Source organism: Anabrus simplex, chromosome 1, assembly GCF_040414725.1.
Source record: "Anabrus simplex isolate iqAnaSimp1 chromosome 1, ASM4041472v1, whole genome shotgun sequence".
NCBI lineage: Eukaryota > Metazoa > Arthropoda > Insecta > Orthoptera > Tettigoniidae > Anabrus > Anabrus simplex.
The window spans coordinates 871,970,421-871,984,405 of record NC_090265.1 but is presented as its reverse complement, the minus strand read 5'-3'; the positions used below and the strand labels follow the sequence as shown (position 1 = coordinate 871,984,405).

The 13,985-nt window shown below is 39.2% G+C and overlaps 1 protein-coding gene across 9 annotated transcripts in view; it reads right to left on the bottom strand.

The window, feature by feature from the left end:
- RhoGEF2 (Rho guanine nucleotide exchange factor 2) overlaps nt 1-13,985 on the bottom strand; it is a 1,252,673-nt gene that overhangs the window by 690,964 nt on the left and 547,724 nt on the right. For all 9 annotated transcript variants that reach the window (XM_067136513.2, XM_067136515.2, XM_067136508.2 and 6 more), the window contains one exon: nt 9,815-10,008. In XM_067136513.2, the coding sequence (XP_066992614.2) occupies nt 9,815-10,008 (194 nt within the window). The remainder of the gene's footprint in view (nt 1-9,814; nt 10,009-13,985) is intronic.

Genomic DNA, 13,985 nt, shown 5'->3' with positions numbered 1-13,985 from the left:
GCAAGACAAAGAAGAGGTTGTTATGTTGAATAATGAAAAGTTTCAAGCAGCTTTACAGAATAATTATATTGATGAGCATAAGGTGCATTTATGCAGTGTGCATAAAATAAAATTTAAAAATTAAGCACCATGAAGGAGTTGTCATTTTGCTACAAAACTTGGCATGCAGTTACACCTTAAGTAAGTAGTCAAATGATTACCATAGTGATGTGATTAGCTGAATGATCTTTCCACCAGAGACTCCGCACTTGCTACCACTCATGCCCTACATTAAGGCTCACAGAGGCTACTGATACATAGTGGAACACTGCTTCCCATTATGGAAAGCTTGTCAACCACACGAAATGCCTCTATGACACAATCAAAGAGATTTCACCCAGTTATGAGAGCTTCAGACGGGGCATGTTATCGGGATACGTAGGGCTGTATGAAATTGTCTCCTGCCTAGGCCGCGATCTGACCTAACTGTTACAGCATATTGTGACCAGTGGATGCATGAGGACACGCACACTTGGCAGCTGGGCACAAGATGCCCTTGAGTGACCACCAGAAAATCCAGTTTTTTTCCTAGGACCTTTTTAATAAATATTTGAGTCATTTGGGCTCCTAATTAAAATGTAAATCTTTAAATGATAAATCTTCATTACTGTCAGCATAATGGCATCAATTAGATCTGAGTTTAAATGTTTAGCTCGACTATGCTCACTCTATAAATGCACCTTATGCTCATCAATATAATTATTCTGTAAAGCTGCTTGAAACTTTTCATTATGTGATATGGTGTCTGGATTAGTGTAAAATCACATGCGAACGCTCAAGTCCGCATGATGTCACAAAACTATACGGCACTCCACAACAACTGAGTAGAAAGCCCCGGTGTTACACGATTATGAAAGAGCAGAACACAAGAAGTTCAAAATATTCTGTTATGTCTTGTTTGTGATAATAACAGTAGAATAGTTCAATTTTGCAGTTCACGTTTACCTGTCTGATATTGTTAATGCCCTGAGGGGAATAAATTTAAATTATCATATTCGATTTTTACGTAGTATTCCCCACCCAGCTACTCATTCCTGCTATCTTGCTGATGAAAATTTCTGGGGAGAACACCAAGATCCTCTGACAAGCACAAGCAGATTAACTGTTATGATGTCTGCCATCCAGATTCATGCAGTATCATTGTTACAGGTCCCAGTGTCTGCCTGAACAATTTTCAAGGAGGTTGGTTGAAGGAAATTTAATCTCATTACACCAGTTTTTGCCACTGACAACAACCCACTGTTGTCTCCATTTACAGTGGTATCATTAATGGCAAAACTTGGACTGGTATAGACTGGAACTGGTTTGTTTATAGTGACGAATCCAGATTCTCTTTGTACGCTGACAACTGCTGAATTGGTGCCTGGAGAACCAGTCATGAGCGCCTCAATCTTGTCTTGCTCTGGTGCAATACACCATCCCCACTGCTGAAGAGCTAGTCTAGGGGGACTGCAGTACAGTATATGACAGTCGGTCAACCCTAGTAGTAAGAAGACAGACACTGACAGAACAGCAATATGTGTCATATATGTTGTCCTTTATGACAGGACTTTGAGACATTTTCCAACAGAATAATGCTTGGCTGCACAGAGCAAAGGTATCACAGGAATGCCTCCACAATATTGCCTCATTTCATGGCCTGTCTGCAGACTTAATGCCCATCGAACATGTCTGGGACCACCTGGAGCACCAACTTCAGCAGCCTTGGAGTTTACACGATCTATAAAACCAGTTGCAGCAAATATGGACAGATATCCCACAGGATATCATGCAAACTTGTATCTCTCTTAGCCTGCTTGCTTGTATCCAAGGTAGAGGTGATCCACAGAGTATTGGAGTCTCACTTCAACTATTCAGTTTTTGCAATATATTATTTTTTACTCTCATATTTGTGCCACACCAAGGTTCCCTCGCTATTGTTGTACAATATCACTTGTACCGCCTCACTGTTTTATCTATAAAAGATGGAGAGTCAAAACGACAATGTTGTAAAAGATATTCTATCATCACCTTCATGGAATATGTCAATGACACAACAATCTATGTTTATGTTCCCGACTGTGATTTAATACTCTCTTCTCTTAAACAGGTGGAGCTCTTTGACCGTCAATAGCGACGAAGCATTTCTCTCTTTCAATTTCCTTATCTTTTACTTTTGGTAAAGAGTCAATATCAATGACTGCTGGTGAAAAGATGGATACGTTAAACGGCGGCATGTGTTTGCTTAATTTTAAATGGTATGATATGTGGATTTTCTATCTGCCCTGCGCAACTCCCTGCATTGGGGTAATGTTTATTATTACATTATCTGCAGATTTCGTTCTACAAAAAGTTTAAGGTATTTATTTGCATTTTTCTTTTGGGTTTGTCATAGTTATTGTGATCTTGTGTTCTGAGATTCTATTCTGCAGACCTTGTAAGTTTTAATTTACATATTGCTTGCTCCGTGTGTATCTTTACTATACGCGAGAGCGGAGAGTGACCTGTGACCTTGATTTGAGACCCTGTTTAATTTTCTTTGAGTCTACAACTGGCTGAGCTTGTACGGTACTGATATGTTTTAATGCTAATGATATGCATCTCATGTTCACCAAAAAGAGAGGTGATATGAATATGGAATATAGCGTGTGTTATATGTGTGGAACACGATTGAATCTGGGATGAGCCTCGGTTGCTGCGCGGCCATCCGACGTTATGATATGGGTATCTTGTTCAAGCTCACAAGCCTCTAGTTTTATTTGTCATGCGGTGCGAGCGTTCTCATATCCTAGCTTGACCCCTATGTTTATTTGGATTTGCTCTTATTGGTCTCTGGGTTGTGTGTGCGTGTGTGTGTCTGTGTGCATTGATGGTTGAGATTTGTGTAAGTTTCCACATCTTGCAAATATTATTTATGTGCCTTCCTTATTTTATTATATTTGTTCTCGACTTTGTATGCCCGATTAGTTATTATTTTTGAAAATTCTTCTCTGTTAACATGTTTCATTGCTTGAGATATTGATTGATCTCGGTAACTATGGAGATCTATCATCCTCCTAGGTTTCTTTTTTGGCCGGAGTTTTTCTTCTCAGTGCTTTGCTGATAGCTGGGGATGAGAGTCTCTATGGAGCTATTGTCGTAGTAGCCGGTGTCTTTTGAATGATACCAATATAAATGGTCCGTTATTGGACATTATAAATTTTACAGCTTTTGAATGGACGTGGCTGTTGAGGCCTAACATTGCCGTATACTCCATTATGCAACTTTCTGTATTATACGTGTTCTTTCGCGCATCTCCTACTTTTCACAGTAAGAAAAGGGATGCTTCGTATTTGACTTGCTGTTCCGAGGAAAGGTTTGTTTTATTATTTAAGTAATTCTCACTCATCGCAACACTTCCATGACAACTCTGTTAGTGTTTGTAAAAGATAAAGTTATCTGATTTGAAAGGAAATTGACTATGTACATGGTATTCCTTGGACAGAACATAAGTTATTTGTTATTTGTATCCCCAGCTTTCGTTCATTAACTCATTTAATTTCATTTTTATGTTAATAAACCCTTTTATTGGATCCCTCTTCTTTTATTGGGGGTTATACCTCTATTACTTCCTCCCCGTAATTTAAGAGGCAAGAGTTCAGCTCCAGGCAGTCTTCAGCCTGTTCCTACTGAGTCCACGAGGTAAGTATTCGTGTTGTGGTGAGTATATATTTACTGATCGGTGTGGGTTGGCGGAAGTGTTGGTAAGCAGAGCGCGGTTCTCGGTTGGAATGTCTCATTGGTGAGGCAGAGCTGAATTCGTTATTAACCCAGACCTCCTTTCGTAGTGTTTATACATCGCCATTTATATAATTTAATCAACATTAACTCACGGTAGGCATTCCTTTAAAACCTACACGCAACCCTTGCGTTTACTTTGGTTTTTGCTATTGTTGTGCGATATCTCTCGTACCGCCTATCTGTTTTATCTAAAAAAGATGGAGAGTCAAAATGACTATGTGTCCAATAATCATCCCTGTGTGGATGTACATAAGAATGCAGATACGTTGAATGATAGCCCTTCCGCTCATTCTAGTACAAACTGCAGCCTTACTGACATTGTGGAAAACGATGGCTGCAATGAAATTATCCTTGAGGAAAATATTAATGTTGTTAATCAGACTTCCCACCCTATGATGAGTGGGCCATTTCAACTCAACCCAGCTTTAGACATCATTCGAAAGTGGAATTTGCGATTTTCTGGCGAAAATAGGGGCCTATCTGTTATAGAATTCTTAGAAAGGGTCGAAGATGTCGCAGCATGTACCTCTATGCCCCTAGAGTTATTTGTCCCCGTTATCCCAGGTATGCTAGAAAGACGTACAAATAAATGGTTCCGTTTGAATAAGTAAAAAATTTTATGCTGGTCTGACTTCGCGAGAGAGCTAAAGGTTAGGTTCGGCCTGTCCGACATGGATTTTATTCTTACACAGGAAATTCTTAGAAGAGCGCAAGGTCCGGATGAGCCCATTGATGAGTATGCTACCAGTATTTTTACATTGTTCAATCACCTTGATGTCAGCATCCACGAAGCAGAAGTTTTCAACACCTTTTATTGCAATCTAGCCCCCCCCGATATAAACTCTCTATAAAGCGGTCTGAAGTGAATTGTGTAGATGACATAGTTAACCTACATCGTGAATATGAGTCAACTCTTCAGTTAAACAATATGTACCAACCCCCTCTTTTCCTGCCAATTGCTCCTTTCCTGATACTGCTTGTTGCTTCGTGTCTAAATTTGTTTCTTTTGCTAAGCCATCCACCTGTACATTTCGCGTTGATAGATCTGTTGACCACGTCAGCCCCCCTCGTTTTTCTGACCACGTGGCCAGTGCTCTTCAAAATTCAACCATATAAACGCTGTCAAGTGTTGGAATTGTGGGAAGGAAGGGCATGTCTTTAGGCAATGCAACTCGAAATCTTCAATAAAATACAGTCAATGCGGCTTGGCTGGTACCTTCCGTAACATCTGTCCACGATGTAATGGAAATCAGGGAAACGAACCTCGCACCAATGTAACGGCCCATCACTGGTGCCCAAAAACCTTTCTGATCGTAAAATTTGTGGACTTCCGCCTGTCTCACCCTGGGCCAAAGTTACCTCTGGTTCACGTTCAACATACGCCCTGCTTGATACACGATCTTGCAGTTCATTTGTTAATCAATCTTTAATAGACAGGATAAATTTGAAGGATCTTCGAGATTGTGACTGCTCCATCACCTACATGTCTGCCGATGGTCGTCGTGTACGCCCCATAAAAAGTGTCAGAATTCACATAAAAATTCATCATTTCTTATGGGACTGGAATTTCAACGTTGTCCAAGAGCTGACTGTTCCTCTCATCCTTGGTTCTGATTTTATGTTAGCCACCAGGTTATCTATCGATTTCATCAGTCGAACCTTCGCCTTTCGTTTTCGATCCGATGAAAATTTCAATTTGAAAATCCTTCTGGAAATAAACCGTTGTGTCTTCTATCCAACTATAATCTCCTTACCAATCAGTCTGATCTATCTAATAATCAAGCTGCTGAGCTCAACAATCTTCTAAAAAATTTCCCAATGCGCTTACTGCCAAACTGGGTGCGCCAAAGAATTCTCTTATTGTATCAAATTGAAAGACCGTACGCCTGTCAGACATTCCCCCTTCAGTTGTTTCCCTCCCAAGCTTGCTGCCATGAGAAAATGCATCAATGAACTGTTAGAAAAGGGTGTTATAAGTCCATCAAAATCATCTTTTTAGTAGCCTCGGTTTCCTAATCCCCAAGAAAGACGGTAAATCACAGCTTGTGGTCGATTATAAATCATTAAACCATAATGTTGTGTTTGACAGCTTTCCTCTTCCCACCATCGGCCTGCTCTACAATCCTTCGAGAAAGCCCAATTCTACTCTGTTTTTATTTCAATTCTGCATATTTTCAGATTCTTCTCGACCTTAGTTGCCGCGAATTTACAGCCTTTGCCAATCCTTTCAGCCTATATCAATTTAATAAGGTCCCCATGGGCATTTCAGTAGGTGGTCAGGTGCTTAGTCCCATACGTGATTCAGTTTCTGGAGACCTGAAATTCTCCTGTCTGTTCGCATATTTAGATGACTCACAAATAAGTATTTTTTATTTTCCACCTTGTTGATACACTATATTGCTTAAGGCAACTTATTGGTTAAAAGTGGTACATGTTTCGTATATTATCAACATCTTCAGCCACATAACACTGTTTAGATGAAACATTCATATAATGACAAAGTATGAATGTTTTAGAGGAAGTGTCCTTAAAATTAAACAAGAAGATTGACAATATCAAAAACAAAATACTTAAGAGAAATTATATAAATTCTTTCTACAATTGAAAGCAGTTGTCAAGGAAACACTTGTATAATAATCCATAGAGAATATGTCTTAATCTTTTCTTAAGTTCATGAAAAAAGGTTAATTTTAAAAATTTATACATTTATAAGTAATTGTCAAAATGAATAAATCCAGATTTCATAATGTGGCTCCTATTCCTATTGCAGATGAAAATATTACTAATTCCTAGTTGTCAATTCTTTTTAAAACTGCTTTCCTCTGGAACAGTATCACGTCATTTTTTTACGGTCTTGAGTCTGGTGTAGTAGTGATGATGCGTTCTCTCTTGTTCATGTACTTGAGGAGGTGGAGAAGCGGGGGATATTGGTGTGTCATGAACTTCCTTGTTGTTATCTTCAGCTTCAAAGGAGGAGGAATACGTCGTAAGGGTATCTGGAGGTGGATAGATTCCAACTGTTTTCTTGTGATCTTTTTCAAGCATTTTCATCATTCTATACATTCATCTAGACCAACCTGTAAAGAAAAATGATAACCTTAATGAGGCTATAGAATATAAGAATCCATTATATGATAAAATTCTGATATATTTGAAAATGCTTGAAAAATCACAAGAAAAGAATTGGAATCTATCCACCTCCAGATAGTCCTATGACGTATTCCTCCTCCTTTGAAGCTGAAGATAACAACAAGGAAGTTCATGACACACCAATATCCCCCGCTCCTCCACCTCCTCAAGTCCGTGAACAAGAGAGAACGCATCATCACTACTACACCAGACTCAAGACCGTAAAAGAAATGACAGGAGATACCGTTCTAGAGGAAAGCAGTTTTAAAAAGAATTGACAACTAGGAAATAGTAATATTTTCATCTGCAATAGTAATAGGAGCCACATTATGAAATCTGGATTTATTCATTTCGACAATTACTTATAAATGTATAAATTTTTAATTTATAAATTGGCCTTTTTTTCATGAACTTTTTAAGAAAAGAATAATTAAGACATATTCTCTATGGATTATTATGCAAGTGTTTCCTTGACAAATGCTTTCAATTGTAGAAAGAATTTATTTCTCTTAAGTATTTTGTTTTTAATATTGTCAATCTTCTTATGTTAATTTTAAGGACACTTCCTCTAAAACATTCAAAATTTGTCATTATATGAATGTTTCATCTAAACAGTGCTATGTGGCTGAAGATGTTGATAATATACGAAACATGTACCACTTTCAACCAATAAGTTGCCTTAAGCAATTTCGTGTATCGACAAGGTGGAAAATAAAAATTACTTAGTTGTGAATCTGTTTATGTGCGATACGGACCATAAAGCTGATTTTATGTAATGTTTAGACGACGTCGTAATTTTTTCTGATACTTTTGAGGAACACGTCACTTACCTTCGAGAGTTTTACAATAGATTGAAAAGACATGGATTCACAGTCAATCCTGAAAAGGTATCCTTTTGCTCTAGGCGAATCAAGTTTTAGGGGCACATTGTTTCCAGCTCTGGCATCTCCACAAATCATGAAAGGGTCAAGTGCATTCACAAGTTTCCTAGGCCAAAAAATCTTCGAGGTGGCCGCAGATTTCTTGGTATGGTAGGATTTTACAGTAGATTCATCCCTAACATTTCTGATATTTCTGCTCCTTTGAACTTGTTGAAAAAGAAGAACATTCGCTTCTTGTAAGCTTAAAGATGCTCTCTGCCAAACCCCCGTGTTGCACAGTCCTAACTCCAACGGTGATTTTGTCCTTCAGTGCGATGCTAGTGATATCGCTGTGTCTGCAGTATTAAATCAGAAGCGTGAAGACAACACACTGACTGAGCAAATGTCATGGGATAGCGGAGCACTGATGCGCAGGTGTGTTGTCTGCGTACCACACGCCCCCTGTGCCAACAGCGGTTGTATAGGAGACGTCGTGAGCAGTGGCTGTGCATGTGACAGGTGTAACATGGAACGTCGTCGTGAGCTGACACTTCAAACGGGGTATGGTGGTCGGTGCCCGACGGATGGGAAGTGCGATTTCGGAAGTGGTGTGGGAATTTGGCTTTTCACGATCAACCGTGTCCAGGTGTCCAGGGTGTATCATGAATGGTTGAATACGGGTGTCACCGTCCACAACAAACGAACGACCGGCCGTCCAGCCACCCTCGATGACCGTGACCGGCGACATCTGAGACGGATTGTCAATAGTGACAGACGGGCAACCGTGCAACAAATCACGGCTCAATTCAATACAGGCCGTGCTAGACATGTCTCCCAGTGGACAATCCGTTGGAACATGGGTTCTATGGGGTATGGGAGCCGGCGCCGCACATGGGTGCCACTGTTAACCCAACGTCATCGGCCACAACGACGCGCATTTGTAGCCAGTCACCAGGGATGAACACTGGAACAATGGCGTAACGTGATATGGTTGGACGAATCACGATTTCAACTGCACCATGCCGATGGGAGGCACCATGTATGGTACAGACCACATGAAGCGATGGATCCCACCTGCCTCGAAGGTGTAGTCCAGGGCGCTGGTGTCTCTGTTATGGTCTGGGGTGCATTTTCCTGGTATGGAATGGGGCCCCTAGTTGTTCTGGAAGAGACTTTGAATGGTACTTGGTCTTCCAGCGCCCAGTCGGTTCTGCGGTGTTTCAAGATGATAACGCGCCGCCACTTCGCTCGGGAATGGTTCCAGGGACATGCAGCGGAGGTCCAACGACTGCCATGGCCACCCAGAAGCCCCAATATGAACCCTATCGAGCATATCTGGGATGTCTTGGAACACAGGCTCCATGCCATGGATCCTGCACCCACGAACAGACCAGCATTGGCAGCCGCTCTGCAAACGATTTGGTGTCAGCTGCGTCCAGAGGACTACCAGGGACTTGTCGACTCACTTTCACAGCGTCTCACTGCAGTTCGCATGGCCAGAGGAGGCCCCACACGCTATTAGGTGACTATCCCATGACATTTGCTAAGTCAGTGTAGTCTGGCCCCTATAGCATATTTCAGTAAGAAGTTGCTCAATTCTGAAGGTAAGTACTCCGCCTATGATAAGGAATGTTTGGCTGTTGTCCTTGGCGTTGAAAGATTTCATTCATATCTGGTGCATTGACATTTTTGGATCCATATTGACAATCGAGCGTTATCCTGGATGAGTGCTAACGTCAAAAAGTTAGGAAGGACAGCTGTTATGCCTCTATTACTTCCTCTCCGTAATTCAAGAGGCACAAGTTCAACTCCAGGCAGTCTTCAGCCTGTTCCTACCAAGTCCACGAGGTAAGTATTCGTGTTGTGATGAGTATATATTTACTCATCGGTGTGGGTTGGCAGATATTGTAATCACTTACTTCAACAATGTATATCCATATTAAATATTATGCAATTCTGACAATTCCTTCTCGGTGCACAATTTATTTTTGCAAATGAGTGCACTTGCATAGCAGTGGGAGGCTTACTTGTATGGCTCTATGATAGGCAGCAAAACTGACTCCACAATCTTCATTTCCTTGTTCTTGTCGTGGATACTCTCGTCCAGCTGAGCATCTGGAGGACCAAATAATGTACCCAACCCTGCTGTACGCTTCTGCTGGAAGTCTGCAAGCTGCTCATTCAGTTCCTCTTTCGCTCTAACTCGTGCTTTCCAGAAAATCTGAGGAAAGAAAATTAAAGCAATTAGTATATCTAAACTGCACCCGATATATAACATACATGTCAAGTTATAATATAAAAGAACCCTATCAATGAAATCTCCCTGTGCTGTCCTCTGAAACAATATCATCACATACAAGCGATGCATTACAATTACCTCAATATAGTAAAACCAGTCAATAGCATATGGCCAATATCATCATAGTTTTCATATTTCTCTTGCAAGAAAATTAGGCATTGCATTCATAATCTCGAATGTTCCCTATCTCAATGTACCTAGGTCTAATATGGCACCTCTCCATTTTAATAATGAAAATCTATGGTTTTTGAAGATGTCAAGGTGCAGGAATTTTGCCCTATGAGAGTTATTTTAAGGCAAGTAAACCTATCAGCAGAATCTGGCATGTATGAGCCCCACCAAATAATGTAGAGCTGCGTTAGCATTCCAATTGATCGGTCTCAGCCACAAATATCTTTCTGGATACTGTGTATAATACCAGTATGGCTTGACTTATTTCCTTTAACACCTTCTAGGAAACATAGGGCTTCAACAAAGAAGCGCCAACATGTTCTGTTTTTAGCTAGGGGTGTGATGTCGCCTCCATCTCTTTCCCTGCCGATGACCTTCTGCTTCTCATGCTCGCAGCTATGTTATCCTGAGCCTACCTTTCCTTCTCATTCCTTGAAAGTTCTAAACAAGAGGCTTCTTCACTATATAGTTGTCTGGCTACCACAACATATATCCCACCCATTGTCATTTTCTCATTCTTATTTCCAGTTCTATATGCTTCTGATTGGTCTTTTTCCAGAGTCAACAAATGTCCAGAATGTTTCTCAAACATCAGTTCTTGAATATTAGACGATATGCCTTGTGTGCACCATTTGTTGGTGCAGATCTGCTCCATGGTAGAATTTGTACTTTGATATAGAAAACACACTCGAACACATCTGTATGTGACACTTGTTGCTGTAATTCTACCTCTCCTTTCTCTTTGTAATCACCATTGTTTTACTTTCTTTTCTTTCCCTATTGTTACAGCTGTCTACTCATGGCCTGGCTCATGCTATGTAGCAATGTTGCACAGACTGGTATCCGCTATCCTTTAACTAGACACTGTTCAGCTAATTATGTATTTTTTTAAATGATGAATGATTGTTGACCTACATCATTGTCAACATTGTCCTATAATCTTAAACTTAAGAAGTCAATTAACAAAACAAATACATACAATATCACCAAATACAATTCACCTCATATTTGTATGATATAAAGTTATTGTTTTCAATCTACATAAATATATTTCTCGTAAGATATCTTTAGACACTATTGCTAAATCTGATTGTATAAACTGTTTAACCGGAAATAACCAAAGGCAAAAGGAACTAAGAATGCTGTTTTATTCCCAGAAACACCAAACAATCATCCATTTTTACAGTCTACACGTTTTGTACATTAATTTCATCAATTTGAAGATACACTAACTACTCTTTTGCTCTCAGAAACTTGAACAACATGCTTAAAGAAATGTGTATTCCCATTTTATAATGAGAGAAATATTTCAAAAGAAACATGAAGGGCATGGCAAAATATGACTTAATCTTATGACATCATAGCACTTTGCACCCTGCATATAAATTAAATATGAACTTATAATTGTGGACAAACCACACTTTGGTCCCATTTTTGTCAGGGAAAAAACCCTAACAGATTACATAAAGGCAACTGTCATCACAATTCTCAGTGTCTTCCAAAAATAGTTTCAACTTTTGCAACGAGGCATCAATTCAGGATACAAGAGAGTTTCTCTTATTGGTAAAACATAACTATCATAAAAATCTATGAGAGATGAAAGCCGACTCCATTTTGTAACTAAAGAATTTCTACAGATTGGCAAGCTAGATGTTTTATCTCGTAAAAAACTTCATTCGGTAGGCAGCCATAGTTCACATGTAATTACGAACTAAAATCATTGCATGTGATGAATTTCATGCTAGTTCCGTATTGACATTGAATGAATGCTCATTCTAATTCACACGAAATGGGGTAACCACATTTTCGGACACACATCTTTCTATCCGATCAATATAATTTTCAATAAAGCTCAAGTCACTGTCTTAAAAATGTTTTATACACACTGCTGATCGGTTCTTTTTAGATTAATCTGTGCATGTGACCAAACAAATCCATTTACCACGAAGATCAGGATCCTTAGCCAATCTCAAACAAATTACGTTATCAATCTATGATGTACAGTTATGGTAGCTATGACTACAGATGGCAGGAATCTCCCACTATACTGTATTTTCAAACAACAAACTCTACCTAAAGGAAACTTTCCAAAACAAATCCACATCTGTGCACAGAACAAAGGGCGGATGGAGGCAGATCTGGTGAAAAACAGGCTAAGACCTGTATGGAAACGACATTGTACTGGACAACTACAGCAGTCACTTACCTGACTGTGTACAAAAAAATATATATATATTTGGTACTAAAACCTATCCAGCGATTATGCCAGGAGGACTTACATCAGTATTGCAGCCATTAGACGCATCCATAAAGAAGCCTTTTAAGGACCAAATGAGAAGATTTTGTGACAATTGGATGGTTGATACGTGCACAGGACAATCAAAGCTGGAAAAATCAAGCAGCCTTCGCTTCAATGGATTTGCGAGTGGATCGTGCGTGCTTGAGGATTGAACTCCTGAAATTGTTGAAAAGAGCTTTAAAAAGACTGAAATAGCATAGTATGTGCATTAGATGGCTCTGAAAATGATGATCTTTGGAAAGAACACACACACCAAAAAACAAAAGGACGATAACTGAAGACCCACACTTGAGCAACGATGATGGCAATGCAGACAGTGATGAGGATAACCTATGATTTCACCAACAAAAAGGTAGGCCTAATTCTTATATTGTTATCATTAGTTACCCCTTTCTTATGCTTAAATAATTTTGTGAACTATGAATAAAAACCAGTATTAAAAAGAAGGATTTTAATGTTACAAGTAGCCATTTTGTATTCTGCTTGTTTTACTGGCCATGCCCATCCACCCCATTAAGATGACATCATCGGTCTTAACAGAACTAATCGCTATGCAGGATGTTAGTGGTCAATCATTGTTGACAAAAGAAATAAACTTCGTTGTTTATTTGAATTAACTATTTCATATTACAGTATTATCCCCGTATATTTTGGGACGTGCCCAGTGACAGTCCACATTAAGCGAAAATGTTACCTACTGCCGCAGTTACTTTAAAAATACAACTATGCACTCTCGTGAGAGTCAAGGTCAACCACCACTTGATATATCCTGTTATAAAGATTATGTATCTATTTAATGAGTGGAAATCTGTATCTTCTCTTCTGATTGTTAGGGCAATAAAGCACGTGCTTCCATATTAAATCTCAGTGCTATTTTAGTGAATAGACATGGAAATATTCTATGGCATGCTAGAAGTTTTGAATGATGCCATTACTCAAATATTTTCTTAAAATAATATGTATTTATAGGTCCACCCTTTCAATTAAATTAAATACTGAGCGTTGAATTTAGTCTGTAAAAATATTTTCAGAACATGTTTCAACACTTATTGGGCCACCTTCAGCTAGTTTAAACAACTGGAAAAGCCATCTTGAAAACTACACTAATACATAAAAATATGATACAAAATTATGATTGATAAAAACATGGACGCTTAAACACTTACGGTATTTAAAAGTGCAACTTGAAGTGCCTACACTTACGGTATTTAAAAATGCAACTTGAAGTGCCTATCTTAAAATATCTTCTTGTTTCAGTCTTAGTAAAAGTTGGCAATACTGTTATGGAACATACTTGTCATAAAGCTGGTCCTAATATTTATCAGGCTAAGTTGGGGGGGGAACTCCTGTTGTTCATATGTGATAGACAGATTTTAATAATCATGTAACAGAGTGCTTCTGATAATAACGTAAAATGTCAACACAGAAC